Source organism: Xenopus laevis, chromosome 3S (assembly GCF_017654675.1).
Source record: "Xenopus laevis strain J_2021 chromosome 3S, Xenopus_laevis_v10.1, whole genome shotgun sequence".
Taxonomy (NCBI): Eukaryota; Metazoa; Chordata; class Amphibia; order Anura; family Pipidae; genus Xenopus; species Xenopus laevis.
This window is the reverse complement of record NC_054376.1, coordinates 53,151,705-53,175,743: the sequence shown is the minus strand read 5'-3', so window position 1 is coordinate 53,175,743 and position 24,039 is coordinate 53,151,705. Positions and strand designations below refer to the sequence as shown.

Sequence of the window (24,039 nt, the reverse complement as noted above, 5' to 3'; positions counted from 1 at the left end):
ATAACCTGTATGAGCCTGGTCGCAGGTAACAGTGATAATAGTTCAGGTTCAAGTAACTAATCATTAGCAAAAGTCACTCTTTTAACACTTGTTTTAAGAACAATAAAGCCGGAACAAAACTATGAAATTTTATGAAAGCTAGTTGCAGTGAAAACAAAAAAATGCAAAAAAGAAAGCCTGGAAGTACAAAATATAAGTACATAAAAATAAGTACAATATTGTAGCAAAATGTTTATCATTTGAATGTAATTTGCAGTGGGGAATGTTGCCATGGGCACCAATATGAACAGCTTGCATATAAGTTCACTGACATTTTGTTCATAGTTTTTAGATATCTGAAGGATTTCAAATCCTAGATTAATCTTAATACTCAGCTTCTAGAATTGAAATAATCTATTATTTCAGCATACTTTTATGGGGAAGCATGCCAGAAACTGTCAGGATGCTACAAGCTGGTACTGGCCACTTTGTGTTAAATAACCATCTGCTTAGCATCCCACTCTAATATAATATTAACAAGTCTTCTAAAACAATTTCCCTAAGAACGGTAATTAGAAACATTTTATTTGGCAGTTCAACACGAAACATTCTGGACAGCTAAAATACAAATATCTATATATATGTATATATTATGAGTGATGACAAAAATATTAGTGAGTTTTATATAAAACCTACATGTAAACAAGGGTAAGGGTAATATTTCTTTACATTTTTTTGTCATTAAATTTTGAATGGAAGAAAAGCTGAGCAGATCCTTACTACCTTTATTCATTATTATATGTTGTGGGGCACATTTACTTAGCTCGAGTGAAGGATTAGAATAAAAAATACTTTGAATTTCGAAGTATTTTTTTGGCTACTTTGACCTTCGACTTCGAATCGAACGATTCAAACTAAAAATCGCTCGACTATTCGACCATTCGATAGTCGAAGTACTGTCTCTTTAAAAAAAACTTCTGTGGTGGATTGGTCAGTCTATTCTGTTTACTATCATTTAAAAAGTCTATTTTACTGTTATACTGTGTGTCTTCTATATTTCCTTGCTCAGCTATTTGCAAAAACCATATATCAATGCAAGCTAGGATGAAACCAAGAGGAACCTCTTCACAGAAACAGACTCGTGCTAAGAAGGTCACGACGGTTGTGGTTATGCCCCTCTGCACCTGTTTCCTGAAGACGACTGCTATATTAAAACCGCATAACATGCTTTTGTAGTTTGTACTTTGCATTTGAAGCTATATAGCAAAACCGCAAGCTTACGGGGGTGTCATAACCCCCACTTAGCCTATATAACCTTTGTGTGCCTTAGAATAAAGCAAGAGAAGCATTTTGTATACTGAACTGTCTGTGTCAGTGTCATTCCTTCTTATCAGCTAGCTGAACTTATTCACCACAATTTGGAAGGGACAGATACTCTCAGGACATATTTCTGTCCATAACAATTGGCGCCCAACGTGGGGCATCAGGTTCTGGCTGACCACTAGCCGATGCCACGGACAGCAGTCGCCCAGCAGAGGAAAAGGACGGAGACTGATCACCTCCGGGACACAGGTAAGACCTATGTTATTAGTTTCTTGCCTGTGTCATACCTATACCTACTGCTGATGGTGTCTGTCATATCGACTTTTAGCAGCCAGCAAAGACAGGTAACATCTTGCCTGATGCCATTTACCTAACCTGTATAAGAGTATCTTGTCACCTGTTAATCTATGGTTCATGTTTATTGTCTGTTAACTCCTTACTGGTGGAGGGAAATGTAGAATGAGAGGATTAGGCTAATACTCTGGGTAGCAGGTGACAACTGGATATACACAGGTTCTGACATTTCGTGGGGGGAGGGACAAACGTGTCCCGAACAAACGTGTCGATCCCAGTGTCCCAAACGTGGGACGCGACGAAGTGTTGAGTAGATACTGGTCGAGGAGTGTAGTGGTGTCTGCTCCGGGGGGAGGGACAAACGTGTCCCGAACAAACGTATCGATCCCGGGAAGTTTGTATATCATATATCTCCCAAACGTGGGAGTGTGTCAAATCGGTTGGAGAGACAAACGTGTCCACTCCGTGGCGGCTTGTCCCTGTTGTCCCTTAGTTGTGCTAGTCAGTAGACCCACCAGTATTGAGGTTGTTGTTTCCCTCGTGGACGTCATTGAGTATTGTATTGTGTGTCCAATGTCCTGTCCAGAGTGTGTGTGTGGTCTTGTGTTCATCATAGCAGAGAGAGGTTATCGTTTAACCAGTGTTAAGACTAAGGGTTATCCAAAGGAAGAATTAGGCAGACATCCCATCGTTCCCGAAACAGGTCCAAATTCATTCGACTTCTCAGAAACGCATGTATATAGACTTAATGTTCATTTCCCCGTCGGATTAGACGACAATTGGGGGCATAGTCTATTTGAGATAAGGAAGAACAAGAAAAGCTGCTAGCAGAAGGGTTAAGTTAGAAAATAGAGAATAGTGAGAAGAGACAATTCATCTTTCAGTGCTGAAAACAGCAGCGCTGATACAGGCAGTTCTCAGCCCCGTAGCCTAGCTCTACCTCACCCATACAGTACAAACTAGAGAAGAGGGGGGGGGGAGAGGCAGGGGCACACACACACACACAGCACCAAATCTTAGAAGGATTTTTCAAGACGTTTCACAACCCCGTACTAATCCACTCAAATTTGGACAGGAACTCTTGTTTATCCATAGTGCCCATAACCCTAATTGGACTAATATGTTAGTTGTAATCAAACATGTGTGTGGGCCAGCGGATTACCAACATCTGCTAGCTAAAATGAATTGGGACATTAACCCTGCTGACCCAGCCCAAGTAGGGGTCCCGTATTTACACAAGCTTCCTTTCTTATCATTGTCCCTTGTCCCCATCCCTGACAGTTACATAGGTAGGGACATCCTTTGTAAACTAGGGTGCAACATATACTGCAAGCAGGATGCAGTGTTTGTGTCTGTCCCACCTCAGTAAGTGTTTGAGATGACTAATGCCCCAGATACAGCAAATCTGTCACTAAAAGAAATGTCTAAGGAGGAACCTACCTCCTGAATTACAATGTGTCCTAGGTGATGTATGGGCTTTATTACCGACAGATGCCCAAAATCTCACAGCACCAACTGTCCAGGGCGCAAGTAGAGAGGATCCACCCAGTCATTCAAGGGTTACTTGACAGGGGAGTGTTAATTCACAAGATCAGGCCATCTTGCCAATTAAAAAGCCCAGCAAGAATGAGTGCTGATGTTTCTGTTTGCCGTTTAGGAAATTGCCCTGTTGCACCCCCTGCTCTGTTACCATATTTGGTTGCTGCCTCCCATGGTCTCACCCACATTTCAAAAGAGGGGAGGTGTGATGCAGTATCAAGAGTGTGGTTTGCCCTGGGTTCTCATCTATCGTAGCCAAATATGTACACTCAATGTACCCATTTCAGATATTGCAGATAGATTACATATTCTCTTGACAACACTAAAGTTGTAAATGACACAACTTATGAATCCGGTGTGGAATTCTGTGAGCAAATTAAACTTGGGCACAGAATAGGTTAGCTGATCAGGCTATAAGCATTCAGGACATCAACCAAGATTAGACGGAATCCGTGGAGAAATACAAGATCCGCATGATGCAGGTGTTCTATAGTGGGTTCTTGTGATTGTCGACATGTTCTCAGGATGGCCGGAAGCATATCCCGTGGCCAATATGACAGCAATCACCACCGCCAAGAAATTACTTACCGAAGTTGTGTGTCGCTACAGTGTCCCGGAAGTCATAGAGAGTGACCAGGGTCCAGCGTTCACCGCTACCGTCACTAAGGAAATTTGGACTGCTCTCGGGGTGACCCTCCGTTTCCATACTCCCTACCATACTCAGAGTAGTGGGAAAGTGGAGCGTATGCATGGCACATTGTAAACCAGAATGTTCAAAATGGTGCAGGATACAGGAATGAAATGGCCAGACAGCCTGCCTATTGCTCTGTTCAGTGTCAGATACACACCAAGGGGGGACCATAAATTGTCCCCCTTCGAGATTCTGTTTGTGTCAGCCCCCAGGTTAGGGTGTTATTTTCCCCAACAATTACAATTACAATCAAATGTATTGACTGACTTTGTATCTCAATTAACCAGTGAACTAACAAGAGTGCATGCTCAGGTCTTTTCTTCTATTCCAGATCCCTCTCTTGCCACAGGTGCCCACAGCCTCAAGCAACGAGATTGGGTCCTAGTCAAGAAGTTTCTGAGAAAGCACTGTTTGGAGCCCAAATTTGATGGCCGCTTCCAAGTTCTCCTTACCACAGCTACTTCAGTGAAGCTAGAAGGAAAACCCACCTGGATCCATGCCTCACACTGCAAGAAAACAGATGCACCTAAGGAACCAGATATTGCTCTATATCCTTTACCTACTGCCCCTGGGACTAGCCCAGGAGGTGGCAATACGCAAGACAAGTGCAGGACAATTCTGGTAAAACTCCTCTAGCACCCATGTAGCAACTTACACCTTTAGTGCCCTAGGCAGGAATAATAAGGATGGTAAATACTTGATCAATAGAATGGCTATTACTAAACGTTTTGCAACTGTCAAATTGAATATTTCCTTCCCAGGGATAGTCAGGTTTGTGAAGTTGGTAGGGTTGATCCCTGGCTTTGACCTCATTTTGATGCCCTTCAGTCCCTCCCTTACATTCTGCCCACTGTACTCTCCCAATACATTCCCATGACCCCACCCACTCCCACCCCCTCCCTCGCTTAGTTTAAGGACAGTGCTGTTAGCTAAGTTGGCAGGGTTGGTCACTGATTTTTGTGCCGGTCTCTCCAGGCCACGCTGAAGCATCATACCCACCACTAGGGTGTACTCCCTCTGGAGCAGCTTACTAACTTCTATCTAGGTAGGGACAGCAAAATAGACGTTTTTAGGGGGATTGTGGTGGACTGGTCAGTCTATTCTGTTTACTATCATTTAAAAAGTCTATTTTACTGTTATACTGTGTGTCTTCTATATTTCCTTGCTCAGCTATTTGCAAAAACCATATATCAATGCAAGCTAGGATGAAACCAAGAGGAACCTCTTCACAGAAACAGACTCGTGCTAAGAAGGTCACGACGGTTGTGGTTATGCCCCTCTGCACCTGTTTCCTGAAGACGACTGCTATATTAAAACCGCATAACATGCTTTTGTAGTTTGTACTTTTCCATTTGAAGCTATATAGCAAAACCGCAAGCTTATGGGGGTGTCATAACCCCCACTTAGCCTATATAACCTTTGTGTGCCTTAGAATAAAGCAAGAGAAGCATTTTGTATACTGAACTGTCTGTGTCAGTGTCATTCCTTCTTATCAGCTAGCTGAACTTATTCACCACAATTTGGAAGGGACAGATACTCTCAGGACATATTTCTGTCCATAACACTTCGGCCACCTACTTCGCCACCTAAAACCTACCGAGCACCAATGTTAGCCTATGGGGAAGGTCCCCATAGGCTTTCCTAGTTTTTTTTGGATCGAAGGAAAATCGTTCAATCGATGGATTAAAATCCTTAGAAATCCTTCGAATCGTTTACTTCGACCAATAGTAAATGTGCCCCTTTCAAAAGTGAGAGACAGACTGACAGACAATTCCTAGGGATACTTCACAGGTCCCTTATCAGGTTATCACTTTTCGATTACAAGAAACTCCCCATCATTATTCTTAATGTTTTTAATTAATTAAGAAAATATTTAAACAAGGTCAAGTGCTCATAGAATGTCGGCATTACTTATTTTCTTGTATACACATATTGAATCCATTTCATGTTAGTTTACTCACAGTTTGATCTGTAAGAGGAGGTAGAACAATTTGTTTCTCTATTTTGTTGAGTACCAATTTCCATAATTCTTTCAAGACCCGTTTTAAAACAGTCTTCTCACATATTTTTGCTGAGACGGATAATCTGGAAAAAAAAAAAGAAACATTTTATAAATGAATAAAAAAACATTAGGAATGTTGAAATGTGACACATACTGCAGAACTGTTGTAAATGAATTCCACGGATTTTAATAAAACCCAAAATGCCCAGGCTTAGCAATCCCAGAAACCTTTTATTTCTCTTAGCATGTCGGAATGCCTTTTAAGTAGATGAATATTGTGATCTTCTGACGTGTTGCTTTAGTGGGGTGTATATTGAGCTGATCATAATGATTAAGAACTTTGAGTAGTATGATGCCTTGTGTTGGCTCTGCATAATGATTTAACCAGCTGAAACAATATTGTCTCATATTTCAGGACAACTTGCATTTTATTTATATTTCAGGAACCACATTGGTCAATCGTCAATGCTTGTGGGTTTTGAACCAAGACATACATTTGATCTTATGGGTTTGGTCAGGACAGTGCTAATTCGTCATGTGCCAATGTACATCTATTTACATGATAAAAGGACACAGTACAATAGCATACTCAAATTTAGTTTATTAGTCTTGCTGGATTTCATGCACACACAAAGCCATTAAATAAATGAGTTGCTGAATTACTGGGTCAAGGGACAGTGGAGAAAAGTTAAAGTCCTCCCTGAAGATGAACCTGCAGCACTGAGCCAGAATCCACAGTGATATACAGTAGATAATTAGTTTGCAGAGTGCATGTAAAGTAAATGCAAGCTTATGCAAAAAAATATGAAATCCCTTATGCAAAGATGATTAAGAGCAAACATTAACTGAATAGTGATTTATTCAGCGCAGTGTACCCAAATACATTCCTTACATGGAAAATCAAATTTGAAAAAATGTTTTTTCAAATGGAAACAAAGCTTAAATAGTTGCCTGTTTTATTGTATGTTACATCTATTGTAGTGCTTTATATAACAGATAATTATATCAGAGAAATCTTCAGAGAAAGTAACTATACCATCACTGCATGTGTGATTGTTCTGTACTGTATATGGTCAGACTCAATGTTAAAGGCTATCAAATACTCATTTAGCTTAGTGACATCTATTCTGTATTAAACACTATTGTACAAGGCATTGCTACTCTAATCAGATGTATAGTTATGTCTACTAACAATCTCAGGTGAATGAAATGAGGTTTTGAACTGTGGATGCAGTTGGATGCATGGCTATTAGTTGTATGCAAAGACCACCTTAACGTTTATCTTGGATTCATGAATACATATAAGGCTTTATTTAAAACATGAAGTAGAAAAAAACTGTAGTAGCTGGAATATTTTTTTATGTTTCTGTACTTTCCTGCTGCAAATAGCTTGTCTGTGGTGCATTGCTTAATCATCCTGACATCAGCCAGTTAGACAAGGTGAGACAGAAAACAATGGACAATTAAACCCCCAAATCATGTTCCCACATATTAAAGCAATGTAAAAACAGATGTGCATCCCTACCAAAGGATTCTCTTTGCGGACCCAAAATAGGAAAGTGAGCAGAGTTAAGGAATGTCAATTAGTGTTACTGGCATGATTGGGACTAAACAAGGTGTTGTCTAATTTGCACCTCAGTTCATTTACACCTCAATTCAAATGTCAGCCATGTATACTGTATGTACACACAGTAGCCTGACCTTCCTCTGAAATGATTTTCCCTCAGCCTGCTACTTTTAATTTCTCTGCTTTTCTTTCTTGAAGCTGGACTATGTCACAACATTGTGACATTGAGCTGCTGCTTGGTTGTTCCAATGGCTGATGACAGCTGTTTACCATGCATACAACACTTTTGCCAGCATTACAATGGTAATGCATAAGACTATAAGATACCTTCTGTAAATTTGTTGTGCTTATGACATTTTTACAGTTTGGTGACCAAGCTATGTACAACAATATCCTGCTATGTGTCTATGCCTTTATGGTAAACAGTTTTATAGGCTGAATACAGAGTTCAAAATACTAACGTTTTATCCAAAAAGTCCATGAGCGGCCGTAGTACTATCTCAGCATCCATTGCTGCATTATTCCTATTTGTAGATGCATTTCCATTTCCTTTCATCTGATTTAACTCCATGCTCATTTGTCTCACACAGTCTTCTATTACACTCTGAAAACTGTAAGAACAACATGTCAATTCTACATATATGAAATTAAACACATCAGTGAGTACAAGTTTATAAACTCTTATTTCCAACACCTTTATTGTGGTAAAAGGAAAATAAATGTATACAGTATTTACCCTAAAAAAGGACCACCCCCTAACAAATAAAGAATTAAACTTTCCAGTATAACATCAGTGACACTAAAATGGTCTGTGTTGATTGTGGTTTAGATTGTGGTGTAAATGTTTTGTAAGGGAGGCTGCACAATGGATAAATGTTGAAAGGTATCAAAATGTATACATTTGCATTCCTTTTCTCAGGCTTTGTAAAATGTAATACTATTTCTGTAGCATACAAAAATGTTACATCACTCCTCATTGAAGAAATCAAATACCATTGCCATCGACAGTACACAATCCTAAACAAATATTTTCTTAACTCGCAAAATAAATGTGTGTCATTTTCATTCAAGAGTTATTTCTAATATAATTTGTAGTCTTCGTGTATTGAGTACAAACACATTACACAACTCTTTACATAAAGTCATGTGAAACAATTAGCACACCCCATTAAATATTCAGTTCTTTATTAAGAAATCTTCACGTATCCATGTCTAATCTTGTTTTTGATTATCTCTGGAAAATAAAGTGATTTAATTGCAGGTAAACAACAAAAAATAACCTTGATTTACTCATTAAACAAAAGATATCAACAAAAATGTGCATTCTAACTGAGGAAAAAGTTAGGACACCCTTCCCCACAATTGCTAGTGTTACCCCCTTTGGCTGAAATAACTGTGAATAAAGTGAGACATTTCTTGTAGCCATCTACCAGTCTCTGACATCAGTCTGTGGAAAGTTTGCCCCACTCCTCTATGCAGAATTCTTTCATCTGTGAGATGTTTGAGGAGTTTTTTGCATGTACAGCCCATTTCAAGTCACCCACAGCATCTTACTGGGATTAAGATCTTGCCTTTGACTCAGCCACTCCAGGACTCTCCATTTCAGAGTTTTCAGTCCTTGGTGGATTTACTGGTATGTTTTGGGTCATTGTCGCGTTACAGGGTCCAGTTCTGCTTCAGCTGTCATTTTCTTACAGATGGTCTGACATGTTCCTCAAGCACCTTCTGATACACAGTAGAATTCATGGTGGATTCTATGATAGTGAGCTGGTCAGGTCCTGCTGCAGCAAATCTTCCCCAAACCATGACACTTCCACCTCCATGCTTCACAGTTGGTATGAGGTTCTTTTCCTGGAATACTGTATTTATTTTACACCAAGCATGTCCTCTGTTCTGTTCCCGATTTTAGACTCATCTAAAGAACATTATTCCAAAAGTTCTGGTCTTTGTCTATGTTCTCTCTGGCAAACTTCAGTCTGGCCTTGATATTTCTCTTAGAGAGCAAAGATTTCCTCCTTACACACCTCCCATGCTAGTTAAAATTGTGCAGTCTCATTCTAAATGTAGAGGCATGCACTTTAACATCAACAGTAGCAAGAGCCTGCTGTAGGTCCCGTGATGACATTTTAGGGCAGGCGTGTCCAAAGTCAGGCCCGGTGGCCAATTGTGGCCCATTTTCAAATTTATACCAGCCCTCAGCCTCCATCATGAAATTAATAATAATGCGGCCCACCAGCATAGTGCAATCAGGAATCGCGTAGCCGAGGCAGTAATATTTGGGCAAATTAGTAAAATAGTCTGCCACTTGGTCTATACTGCTGCCTGTGTGCTGAAGGTGATAGCAATAGACACGTAGTGATGTGCCACTCTTGCCTACTTTAGGCCTAAAGGTGTCAATAGATGTACGGACGACGTGATTCCTTGTTTAAAGAGAGTTAACCTGAATTATCAGGCCCACACATTTTTTACGTTTCCAAATCTGGAGACATCTCTGTTTTAGGGTTTTTGGAGACTTTTTTTTAGCATTTTGCGATCTGCTCTTGGGGTGAACTTGCTTGGATGGCCATACCTGGGCATGTTGGCAGTTGTTTGGAAAGTCCCCCACTAATAGACTATTTAACGGACAGTGGAATGGCAGATTTTAAATTATTTTTGAAATCTTTTTAAATCCTTTACCAGACTGATAAGCTGCTACAATCTTCTATCTGAAGTCCTCAGACATGGTGTTCACTCTTACCTCAACAGTCAGGAGCACATCTGATTTCATGTCCTTATTTATTCCTCACCAGAAATTGCATTTTTTGTAGAATTACATTTAACAGAAGATTTTCAAAAGTCTTTTCTTCAGTTTTAATTGTTTAGTTATATTTCTTATATCTCCCAGTATTGTTAAATTGGAATTAAATATCCATATGTCCAAGAATGTTACAAAAACACACAGGCTTTCAAAGAGTATCCTATTTTTTTTCACATGACTATGTAGACTGTTACTCATTTGCATTGGTCCAAGCCTCAATGGAGTTTATAATCTAATGTACCTTTGAGGTATCACATAAGGTTCATTATAATATTACATGTATGTTTTTGGAGCATAGGAGGAAGAATACAATGGTTTACCCAAGCAGGTCAGTTTTTCTTTCTGATTAGAATAAAGTGTGCTAAGAAAAAAAAACAGACTTTGTAGCATGGAAGAGACGTATATTATGGAGAATAAAAAATGTAGGACGCTAGTGAACAGAAGCAGACCCAATGTTTGGGATGCCAACAATTAGGAACAAAGTTATACTAGGCACTGTAGTTGATGATGGCAAGAGGTTCCAAGCCATTACCATGCTCAGCCTTTGCAGTGTGGATACATGAAGAAAATTGGAACTGAAGGTAGTTAATGTGAAGTCATTTTTACATTTGTGTTTTTAGGTAATGGGTCTTACAAAACAAATTGTTCTTTTTTTGAACTAGTAAAGTTGATTTTTATTTCTATTGTTCTTTATGTTGATTTACCTGGCACCATATATACAACTCAGTTCATCCAACACTCCATTCAGCTTCACCTGAAGTTCCTTGAGCATGGCACTTGTATCATGATCCAGCTGCAAAAGAAAACATTTTTAATATATGCATTTTCTCACATAAACAGTAATAACAAGTCCCCTACAGTGAAATAGATTAATTTCCTAAATAATCTATTACATGTGTAAATTTCTTTACAGTATTATAGGCATTGATTTTGGTACATGCCTATTCAAACCCAAGTTATTACCAGTTTTCGACTTTGTTAACCAGACATAAATCATACGTTTTATTCAGTAATTCTAAAATAATGCTGGTGCTTGATTTTTTCATAACCCAACTAATTGCTAAGAGTACCATCCATTTTAAAGGGCACATTGCAAGCCTGTTGAGATCAGTTCTTTTCCCTGCATTATGTTTTCTCATTTGTCCACTTAAGAGGAGGTTTGATAACTCTAGCTGTTAGCTGAGTATAATGGATGTTCAAGTGAGTTTAGTAACTGCATAGATTAAAAGATGAATGTTTCTGTTAGTCTGTCCTCTGTCTAAAATGTTTCCAGCTGCATATTAACATGCAAAGCATCCCAGATAACTGCTTGAGACCTTGGCCCCTTTTGACATTGATCCATTGACAGTTCTCCTCTAGCAACATGTGCTTTTAATGTATAGCAGGCAGTACTATGTTTAAAAAAACAAAATAAATTTGCAACCTAAGGATATGTACTATTGAAATTGGCTGCTTTTATTCAGTCACGTGTTAATTAACATTGACAAAAGGACGAATTAACACATAACTTGATTTTAAATGTGTCAGAAGGTAGACACATATCCCAGATACACAGTAGATTGTTGTTCTATTGATTACCAGTTGCCAGATTAGTGTAAGTATACTGTTGTTATGTGGTTTAACTCTGTGTATGCCTAATTTTTGTTACCACAGATAACTATATTGTGACCACCAAAAGCAGATACCAAGAGATCACCAACAGGTAGCAGTTTTCTTCCATGGTCCTATACAATTGCCTAGATCATAGGTATTCCTGAACATAGGACACTTACTAAAGCAGGGATCACAAAATGTTTTACCCATGAGCCACATTGAAATGTAAAAAGAGTTGGGGAGCAACAAAAACATGCAACATGTTCCAGGGGTACCAAATAAGGATTGTGGCTATTTGGTAGCCCATATGTGTCCTGGCATCCTCGGGGGGGGGGGGGTTTGTTTGGCAGTACACCTGGTTTTTATGCAACCAAAACCAAGCCAGGAATTGAAAAACAAGCACCTGCTTTGAGGCCACTGGGAGCAACATTTAAGGGTTTGGGGAGAAACATGTTGCTTGCAAGCCGCCAGCTGGGGTTCATGTGCTCGAGGTATAAAACAGACCAATACATGCTATACCTACATTCTGACCACTTTCCATGACTGATGTACAATATATATATATATATATATATATATATATATATATATGAAGGCTTAAAAAGTGAGTTGAAATAACAATAATATAAATTGTCAACATCACAAAATAAGCAAGACTTAAAAGGTAAAATTAAATGATAGCTCCTGTTTGGAAAAGGAAAATGATTATTAAAGGGATACTGCCATGGGAAAAGTTGTTTTTTTCAAAACACATCAGTTAATAGTGGTACTCCAGCAGAAATCTGCACTGAAATTTTTTTTTTCAAAACAGCAAACAGATTTTTTTATATTCAATTTTTAAATCTGATATGGGGCTAGAAATATTGTCGGTTTCCTAGCTGCCCCCAGTCATGTGACTTGTGCTCTGATAAACTTAAGTCACTCTGTACTGCAAGTTGGAGTGATATCACCCCCTCCCTCCCCCGCCCCCCCCCAGCAACCCAACAAAAGAACAATGGGAAGGTAATCAAATAGCAGCTCCCTAACACAAGATAACAGCTCCCTGGTAGATCTAAACTTAATTAACATCATCATTTTTTCTGTAGCACCAGCAAGTTATGCAGCACCTTTCTTTTATTGGACAGCTGCAACAAAAATATTCTACAATTCCAATTTGGTGAAGCTATTTAAGAATTTTCATGCTACATTATTTTGAAAGACAGTTTTGTTCTCATGCTGCATTTAGTTTAAAGCTCCCCTGCTTTTCTTCTCTTTGCCTTATAGTAATTACAAATGGCACATATATAAGTGTCAGACATATTTAAAAGAACATAACATCAGTGTTGAGTACAATAGTACTGCTGGTATTCAGGGAATTCATCCTGAGAGAGGGCAGTACTAAGTACTCTGTCATTATGCATACAAAGGCTTGAGGCTTGTCTTTAATGGCATAAGTGAAGATTAATTCCACTTTTGTCAGCAGCATTTAGCCAACAGGTTAGGTATTTTAAGCAAATATATTTCAGCTGGGTTAAGAAGAAATCACAAGTCAATTATATAATTAGACTGAAACTCCTGGTAATAAATCCCCAAAGGCTTATTTGAGCTGTTGTAATGTGTGTAGTTTTTTATCATGGCATGCAAGAAATTCCATGTTGCACATGGAAATATTGAAATGATATGTCCCCAGGTTGTGCACAATAAATAAGTAATTTTTATGTCATTTTCCCTTGCAAGCTTTTAAGCTGAACACAACATTTAATGTATACATTCTGCTTATATGCCCAGACTGTTTGTTAAAAATACTTTATTTAGCTGTAAAGCCTCTAAAACGTATAAAATACACAGGATGTCTTAGTGCAAAATGTATATGTTTGTGTCAAAAGTGTTAGACTAATGCCTTGAATTACACATCACAGCTTCAAGATTTTTAAGATGTATGAAGCCTTAGGATTTGTCACCTTTTAGAAGGTTGTGTGGCCAGCACCCTATTTGCTACAAAATTGCTGTGACTTGGGGGCCTAGATACAAAATAATTGAGTTTACTGGGTCATTTACCAAGACCCCTGGCATAACAGCAGGAACTCTAAAGGGGTTATTTACTAAAAATAACAAAAAACAAACTTTTATTAAAACAAATTCAACCAAACTCCCATTTAAAGAGAACCTGGAAAGAGGCTTCATAAAACCATCCTCCTCTCCAGCAGGGCTGGTTTCTTTTTTTGTCGAGAAAAAAGATGGGGGCCGTAGGCCCTGTATTGATTAAAGGGGTTTAAATAAAATTACGGTCAAGAACCAATACGCCTTTCCCTTCATTTCTGAACTCTTTGATAAATTGAAAGGCGCCACTATCTTCTCCAAACTCGATCTCAGGGGTACCTATAATTTAATTAGGATAAGGGAAGGGGACGAGTGGAAGATGGCATTTTACACTCGAGTGGGCATTATGAATATTTAGTAATGTCTTTTGGCTTATGTAATGCCCCTATCGTCTTCCAAGAGCTAGTTAATGACATCTTTTGTGACCTTCTGGGTCAGTATATTGTGGTATATATCTAGATGAAATCCTGATATTTTCTTCTTGTCTCCCCGATCACCGTTCCCATGTCCAAAAGGTGTTGCGTAGGTTAAGGCAAAATCACCTCTATGCTAAGCTTGATAAGTGTTTCTTTGAGATCCCATCTGTCAACTTCTTGGGGTATATTCTGTCCCAAAAGGGTTTAGAGATGGAACCAGCCAAAATCCAGGCTATCCTAGATTGGGTGCAACCCTTATCTTTATGAGCTATTCAAAGGTTCCTGGGGCTTGCCAATTTATTAAGAATCTTTCAGCACTGTTAACTCCCACAACTGCTCTTACTAAGAAAAGGGTCGACCCTAGCATATGGCCAGTAGAGGCGATAGTGGCCTTTGAAAATCTGAAGAATGCATTCATTTCAGCCCCAGTGTTCTTGCATCCAAATTCCACCATACCCTTATTGGTGGAAGTGGATGCTTCAGAGATTGGAGCTGGTGCAGTTTTGTCTCAACAACATCCAAAAAGTGACACCAGCCCAACTCCCTCCACACAGCACATCCACCCCAGCCCAGAGTCACATCACACTTAACCCCCAAACAGTCACATAACAGCTGCCCAACCCAAACCCCCAGTCACAGCATATCAGCTCAACCATTATACCCCCAACAGTCACACTCACAGCCAAATTTTTCAGGGGGGGGGGGCATGAGGGGCCCACATTTATGGAACGCATTTTGGGACAAAGACATCATAAGGAGTACGATCCTGCGTGCGCTCTCCTAATGAATTAGTATGCAGACTCGCCTCTTACTCACTGATCTATGCTGGGCTAAGGGCTGAGGAGGGAGGGGGCTGAGTCTTAAAATGCATTTCTACAAGTCCAGGGGGCGCTAACTGCAGACGCCCATGTTCACAGCACACACAGCAGTTGAAAAGAAGATGGAGAGATTTCTGGTCACTTAGCGCAGTAGTTGTAGCAGAGGACAGCCGATAGAACCAATGCAGAAAGTCAGCATACAAAGTTTTAGCCGCACTAGCATTGCCTACATCCTGACACCATTTAGCTGCATATCCTGCCTGACTCTATAGCCTCTATTCTACAAGAAAAACAGACAGCGCATGCGCAAGGAGCATATAGTCCGACCTGAGCATATAGTCAGACCTGACTAACTGTCAAAACCAACCAGTTAAAGGGGAAGGAAACCTCCTCGGCGCTAACCCCCCACCCCCCCTCCCGTGTATTGCCCCCCCTCCCTCCTCCCCCCTGGCCTACCCCTCCCGCTGGGCAAATGCCCCTAACTTGTTACTTACCCTTCTGCGCAGGTCCAGTCCAGGGAGTTCACAGGCGACATCTTCTTCCACGCGATCTTCTTCCTGCTTTGACTGGCGCATGCGCAGTAGGATCGTTTCGCCGGTACGATCTACTGCGCATGCGCAGTAGATCCGTACCGGCGAAATGCTCCTACTGCGCATGCGCCAAAACGCCGGTCAAAGGAGGAAGAAGATCGCGTGGAAGAAGATGTCGCCTGTGAACTCCCTGGACTGGACCTGCGCAGAAGGGTAAGTAACAAGTTAGGGGCATTTGCCCAGCGGGAGGGGTAGGCCAGGGGGGAGGAGGGAGGGGGGACAATACACGGGAGGGGGGGAGGGGGGTTAGCGCCGACAAGGTTTCCTTCCCCTTTAAGCAATGGAAAAAATGAGGTGGAGACTGCACTAAACTGCACTGAGATGTGCGCCCCTCCAATGACTGCGCCCTAGGCAGGTGCCTACCCTGCCTAACCCTAGTTCTGGCCCTGGATATATTGATTCATGACCAGTTTGCCAACATTCCAAACTGTCCAGATCCTTACCTCAGGGACTGCTACAGTCACTTCCGATTCCTGTAAAGCCATTGACTCACATATCCATGGATTTCATTGTGGAATTACCTCCCTCTACACGGAAAACTGGCATTTGGGTGGTAGTGGATCATTTTAGTTAAATGTCTCACTTTTTTCCCCTTCCCACCATCCTCTCTGCTTAGTCCCTTGCCGAACATTGTTTTGGATCATTCAATTTGTGTCTAAGTTTTGGTGGGCCTTTTGTGCTCTCATGGAGACTGATTTGTCTTTCTCGTCTGCATATCATCCACAGACCAATTGCCAGACAGAAAGAACAAATCAGTGCTTAGAACAATATCTCAGGTGTTTTATTTACAGCAATCAGTCACTCTGGGCAGATTTTCTTCCGTGGGTTGATTTTTCCTTTAATAATGCTACTCACTTGTCTACCGGAGAATCTCCATTTTTTACTGTTTTTGGTCATAATCATAGAGCCAGTCTTCTGACGTGCCTGCAGTAAATTCCTTGGTGGACCTTTCTGAGATTTGGCAAAAGGTTCAAAATTCATTATCTTCTGAGTAGCTGCTCAAAAAAGAGCCTTTGAGAGATATCGTAAGAAGGTATCAGAGTATCAGATTGGGGATAAGGTTTGGTTATCATCCAGAAATATTCCATTGAAGGTCCCTTCTGCCAAATTAGGGCCTAAATTCATTGGTCCTTTTTCTGTGTCGGAAATCATCAATCCTGGTATTGTCAGATTGGATTTGCCTTCTGAACTTAAAATTTCTAATTTGTTTCTTGTGTCCTTGTTAAAGCCTGCGAGAGTGGTGCGACAGTTTTCTCCTCCTTCTCCAATTTCTGTGGAAGGTCAGCCTGAGAGGCTGGTAGATTCTCGCCTTTCCAGGGGTAAGGTACAGTATCTTGTACATTGGAAGGGTTGTGGTCCTGAGGAGAAGTCTTGGGTTCCTACCTCTGATGTTCATGTGGACCATTTCAAGCGGCAGTTTCATGCTAGGTTTACAAAAAGACCTAGGGGTCCAGTGGCCCCCTCTAGAGGGGGGGGGTAATGTGAGCACTCACCCTGGTGGTCTAGTGGGGGTGTGATGGGGTCGCCTGTCGCACCTTCCTCATGTGCGCGGATGCACGTACAGAAGGGCTGAATGCGCTGCTCGCTTCTGGGTTTCAATGTGCGGCACGGGTGACGTCATTGTGTCTGGGTGCAAAATTAGAATATTTACAGGCACATGCGCCTTTCATGCATTGCCCAATGTAGGTTTAATTTTTTAGTTGCTGGGGGCTATTCTGAGTATTTCTGGTTGTTCTTGACCCTGCCTGTCCCCTGACGTTGTCTAGTTTGCTGCCTGTCCTGACCTTTGCCTGTGTATTGACTATTTTCAGATCCTACTTTTGTACTGCATTTTGGTGTGTTTGAACTCGGCCTGTGAACTCGACTATTCTCTCGCCTCTCAATTCTGTACTGCTGCCCTGTTGGTATTGACAAGACCTGTGACTCCGACTACGCCTCTTGTTCTCCATTCCTGTTCTACGTGCGGTTCCCTTGCCTGCCCAGAACACTCTCCCTGGTCCTCTCATGCTAAGACCTGGTGGCACCCGAGTAGCGGTGTAAATGGTGGATTGCACCTGTTTTTTGCACTTTGCCTTCCAGTTTGTAATTGAGCCCTAATAACTATACTAATAAGCCCCAGTGCATTTGTAGTTATAGGACAAAAGATTATTAATGGGTCATCTGCCCTGTAATGTCTGGCCCAGGGTCCTTTGAACCAATATAATAATTATTTTATAAAGATTGTTGCAACATCCAACATCACAAATTATCACCTCCTACAGGCAGCAATATGTCTAGACTACAGAAATATATCTAGGCTATTAAAATGTTGTTGCTCATGTAAACTGTACATGATGGTCAGTTATCCATGCAGTTAATCTTAACTGATCCTAAGTATCCATATATGCAAACCATAGTTTGGGTCTTAGTTTAGTCAAATGCATTGCATCCTCCAGGATTATTCTCTGCCTTTGATACTAAAGATAATTCCCCTCTAATGCAAGTTCTCTCTTCCTCCATCCTGATTCTCTTTTTTCTATCCAAATGTTATCTGTCTGTGCCAACAAATCCTCTTCATTGGTTCAGGTTAGTGTGGGATCCCTGTTTTTGTTCCACATTGTTTTCCCTGTTCTTTCTCTTTGTGAAACCATATCTGTTCATTTGACTCTAAACATCAAGTAGGTTCAGACACAGAAATAAAAAAATGAAAGCCTTATTCATTATTTTACATTGTTGTATCCACGGATCCTTTTCCACCTCCCTTGCTTCTGATAGCTCTGTGGGGCAGGACAATAATTTCAACTGTGTCTTTTTAATTGTATTAGTTTAATGAACTTTTACATTTATATTGTTTTCAAGTTTTGTAGAGCGTTAATTACAATTGGGGATGCTTCATAAATACATATGTTAGGTACGGAGCAGATTTATGTTCCTCACTAATGCTCTGACTATATACAGTAAAGGTGAAGGAGAGTTTTAAAGGCTAGCAACTGTTGGATAGGGATAGTAAGTTTTCTTCTGAGATCATATTTAAGGTGCAGAAAGCAGTCACAGAATTTCTCCTTAAAATGCTTATATCCTTAGTGCTTGCTGCTGTAGATCACATGGTATTTCAACCAAGAAACACATTTCCATTATTCTACCTAACAGGAAACATTAGTGAATGACCCTCTTGCCTACAAAAGCCAAATTTCTGCAGTGGTTTAGTGCTAAATAGATAAATAGAATGACCCAATGAAAGTACAAGTTTGTTTAGGCACATGAATCCTACATGCTCAAGAAAACTGTCAATAGACAGCAAAACCAGCCAAATAGCACAACGAGTCTAGTCATGGAAACTATCTGGTTCATCTCTACATGTAGAATTGTCCATGCACTGAACTTGGTTGCTTTCTCTTTCTTATACTTTCTACTCTGTTATAGACATGAAACAAGTATCAGTTGGTCCACTAGAAGTCATGTCCAAAGTGCAAAGCAGTTATATATGCTAAATTGAACAAATACTGCCAGTGCAGAATTTATTTTGTCAACAATTCCACAGCATGCAAAATGTCAAAGAAAAAGAGCCTTGATCTGATTTTATCCAGTTGATTCAAAGTCTACTGCATGTGATGTAAAATATGGCAAGATAAGCAAATTTTATTTTAGAAATGCTCAAGAAAAATCCACCACAAACTATTTGATTGAGTGTCTCTCCCTGCCAGCACTGTGAATTCTGTAATATTCATCTGGCAGAATTTGTTTTGTCAGACTGAAAAAAATCAGTGCCTGCATAACAGACAAACCTTGGCTCAGGTCCACTAAGAAGTGCACAAGTTGTAGGTTAATATTTATTGAGATCGGGGTGCTGCTGCTTAGCTCTTAAAAAGCAAAGTGATCGAAACAAAATAATATAACTTAAAAGACATGCATTGCTAGCTGTTGCCAGATATAGTGACAGAGCTCAGTCTAAGTTGTTTTTTATTAGTTACTGAACAAACAATCTGTTAAGTGTGCGAAACAGGTTCCAAGGGGACAGGTTAGTTGAGGGATAAATTAAAATATAGGTATATGGCCAACTGCCTAAAGCAGCATAATCTTTTTACTGCCACAGCATCACCTAAATAAGTCAGTGTCTGATTTTGTGTTGATACTATTCTAATTTTACAGCTTTATATAAATTAATTGATAACTCTTTTTCTGATGTAGAAGCAGTTGTCAAAGAGTTGTCAAAGGGTTATCATAATATTGTGTATAAAGTGGAAGAAATGGGATAATTGAAATCAAATGCATGTTGTTTCTTAGCAATAATTAGTACTAAGAATGTCTGTTTTGCAATACGTAGGCTGGCACAGTCACGATAACCTGTTATGCTGGCACATGGCAATTGTCTGAAACATATGGTTAAACATTCTGGATCAAACCATGCTTTCCTTTACAAACCTTAAAAAAGGCTATAGCTCCTTCTTTCGTCTGCTCAGTCGATTGCAAATTAAAGGCATTAGACAAAGACATAACACATTACAGACAAAACACAAATCACAAACCTATGAACACCAGTACATGACACATTATGGGCCATATGAATAAAAATCTGAAATTTGCTAAGTATTCATTTCAGGGCAATCTACAATGTAAATTATTAAAATAAATGAATAAATATTTCTGAAATGAGATTGATCTGAAATGGAAATACAGGAAGATTCTGCATGAGCAGTGTAAAAGGGGCAGATTTCCCAATACCCTGAACCCTTAAACAGTCCCTGAATAGCAGCACGTTTCCAATGGAATTAAACCATATATTTCCCAGAACTATAACCGACATTGGAAGCAAATGAGATCTTGCTTAGTGTTCAACTGTATATTTTAATCTCCCATTTGCTCTGTGATAGAGGCACACAGCTTTGTTTAACTTGCAACAACTATGTTGAGGATTACAAGTAATTGGAAACTAATGTACTTCATAAATATGCAAAGTCTAATTACTGCTTGGTCTTCGAATCAGGATGCAAAGGTTATTAGAGTTAAATCAATATTGTAAAAAATGCACAGAAAAGGAGATTCTTACATACATATTATAATTACGTGAAGCCATCCGAACCCAGGAAGCAATCTTAAGAATTATCAACTTCAGACCTTTATACATATGCCCCTATTTTGTGCTCCATTACAGAATACAACATGAATATGATTTTTTTTTACAGATCATTAGCCTATTATTAGAACATTATTATTCAGTCTCTTATCAGATTTACTTATTTTTAAACTGTAAGTTAGGGCTTAACTGAGCTAATGATCTCTAAATGTGTTTTTTTAACACAATTAATAAAATGAATTAACAAATGTGAACCTCACCTCTTTTCCTCCCATATTCTCAAACATCTTTTCCAGCTGAACTCTTAGTTGTTGAATGTTGTTCAATAAGATACATGGCTGAAATACATAAAACTTGGCCATTTAGTAAAATAATGCAGAAAGATACTTTACGAATGACAAGAGAGAAATCATATTTTGTTTACAAAGAAATTAAATCAACACAGATGACAGGACTCTGCTGACAAGAATGCGAAAGAGAAGTTGGATGAAGTTTGGAGACAAGAAAGGCACTATATTATCTATATCATAATTCATAATACAGGTATGGGATCCATTATCCAGAAACCCATTATTCAGAAAGCTCCCAATTGCGGAAAGGCCCTCTAAAATAGATGGTAAATTCTAAAAGATGATTGCCTGTTTCTCTGTAATAAAATGGGACCTTGTACTAAGATATAATTAATCCTAATTGGAAGCAAACCAGCCTATTGGGTTTCTATAATGTTTACATTAATTTTTAGTAGACTTAAGGTATGAAGAGACAAATTACGGAAATGTATGAAACTGATATTGATATGCATATCAGGTCCCATACCTGTAATTTAAAAACGCTACAACAAAACCTCAAATTTACATCCCCTGATTTTTTCCTTCATTTTAAACTGTTGTTTTTGTGTGTGGTCCCACCAATATATAATACATATTGCATTTCCCTGATTTTACACCATTTTTTCCTATTCCCTTGAAAATGTAAAATGGAGGTTCTGCTGTATATTATTATGACAATTGTTTATGTTTATTGCCATGTATCAATATCAGTTTCACTAGGTTCCACACAATATTCAGATCATATAGCAGTAGTAGCTGTAAAACCCTCTTATATATGTTGTCCATTAAATACCATCCCACCAGACCAAGCAGCTAAAGACAGATGGAGATAAATCATCCAAGTAGAAAGAAGCAGACATTAAGGATATAAATGAGCTGCTAAGCAATGGTGTTATAGAGCAGATTAAAGGTTCAACTCCAGAGTCTCAAATATGGCTGCATACATGAATGCTTAGTGCTCATCTGGATTGGGTGTGTCATTGTCTAAATAGATTTTTGTTGTAAGAGACAATCTACTTTCTATAAAGCTCTTGAATGCTATCATTGTTGAGATCATTAATATGAATGTTCCATAGAAATTTTTAGCCATAATGTTGAAGGCTGAACTTGAATAGGTGACAGTTATGCAGTTAGAAATCGGATGCATTACAAGTTGGATATGAAGCAGTGTGAACACTATCTATGTAAAACCCTACAGAATTATATATATTCAAACCAAAATCTTCTCTAAGATAGCACAGTGCTGTCTTGTGTGTTGGTGTTATAGATATTGCTCAGTGGCCAAACTTGGGCAGATTTAGATCCTTTAGACTGGTTTGACAGCTTATCTGCCTGTGTTTGGGGCTCTTTTAAAGGGCTCTCCGATCAATATCTGGCCAAAGATTGGCCAGATCTCAATCGGCAGGCATGATTTTTCTGTCATCAGCTCTTTCATATGGTCTTTGCTTTGACTTTTCACATCTTCTTCATTGTAATGCAATTGTTTGGTCCAAGGGCCAAATGATCGCATAAGCACGATATCACCTACTCAACATAGGCATATTGGGGGAAAGATCTGCTTGTTTTGTGACCTCACCAAATGAGCAAATCTTACTGTATGGCAAACTTTATATAAAATTATCTGGGTACTATGATCTGCACCATTGGCTGGTTAGGGTTCTAGATACTACTTAGATTAACATGATTTGCTCTGTGCTCTAGCTGGTTATGGTCTGAAATGTTTAGAGACATAACTCCTTTTGAAAGGAAACAGAGAGTACATTTTCATCTACTATATGAGTGCAGAGGATAATATTCTATTTTTTGGTTGTAAGTGCATTTTCATATGTCTACCAGTGCTGTCTCCTAATGGGAGCAGGTGACCAGCCAATGCAGTGTTGCAGATTAATGCATTAAATCAGTAATGGTCCATGTGTTAAGGTCATACTGGCCCCCCTGCCTCTGAAATCTGTAGCACCATTTCTGTAGCTGGGAATTGTTTCACCGCCTAAAGAAACTGTTTTTTGTAATACACAGTAGCTGATATAACAGTTTTAAAACCCTAAAAATACACATTTGATTTTAAAGGTTAACTAAAACAAATTTCATATTTAACTATTTACTGGCTTTGAATCCAATAGCTAAAAATAAATCTCACATCCATAATGCTAGCATGAAATCATCGCAAGGAAAATGTACCTTAATAGCTCGTAGCACTACGTGAGTATTTTACCAACTGCATATTACATAATCTAGAATGAGGATTTACAGTTAGATTTAAAGCTTGATTGCTCACTGTGTGAGTGAAGATATCTTTCTTCATCACCATAGTAACCAAGAGATTTCATGACTCTTTTCAGTGATATCTGAATACAAAATCTCAAGACATTTAGTAAAAAAGAAAAATACTTTCCTTTCAGATTTTTTTACTGAAAAAATATATAGTTGCACTATATAATTTTTAATTTTTAGGTATACAAAGAAGCATTCCCATGCACAGAAATGTTTAACCAGTCATCCACCTCTTGTTTTAGGTAGCTTCCCCAGGACTGTGGGATATACTGTATCTTTATTAAATGCTTTCACAAAATATGAGAACAAAGTGTTTGCTTTTTAAGCTTTATGAAAAGGGAATATTTTAAGCAATTCATTCTGCTCTGTGGTCAAGCTAATCAATACAATTCTGGTAGTTTCACCCATATTCCATGTACCAAGTAGTCACATACAATATGCACTGATATTATGCTTCTTTTGACACCAATTTTACATGGTTATAGATGTTGCTGTTTAAGCAAAATGCATCATCTATAATTTATATATTACTACTAGCTTACAAGCACAACTAATAATAAATCTGACCACATGCTTTGTAACCCACATTAATAAACCATAATTTTATGTGTATTTAAAATATATATATATTATATAGAGAGGGGGGGATGACTCAAGATCCCTTTGGTATATGTGAAAGAAGAGGGGAAGGCCAAAAT

General features: G+C 39.1%; 1 protein-coding gene across 3 annotated transcripts in view; it reads right to left on the bottom strand.

Moving 5' to 3' along the window:
- The window catches only part of LOC108712323 (protein unc-13 homolog C-like), a 253,359-nt gene that overhangs the window by 34,834 nt on the left and 194,486 nt on the right, over positions 1-24,039 (bottom strand). For 2 of the 3 annotated variants that reach the window (XM_041588308.1, XM_041588309.1), the window contains exons 24-28: positions 21,002-21,079; positions 20,090-20,119; positions 10,897-10,985; positions 7,857-8,006; positions 5,788-5,911 (exon numbers count right to left, since the gene is read on the bottom strand). In XM_041588308.1, the coding sequence (XP_041444242.1) occupies positions 5,788-5,911; positions 7,857-8,006; positions 10,897-10,985; positions 20,090-20,119; positions 21,002-21,079 (471 nt within the window). The remainder of the gene's footprint in view (positions 1-5,787; positions 5,912-7,856; positions 8,007-10,896; positions 10,986-20,089; positions 20,120-21,001; positions 21,080-24,039) is intronic. The other variant, XM_041588310.1, reaches the window with a different exon arrangement.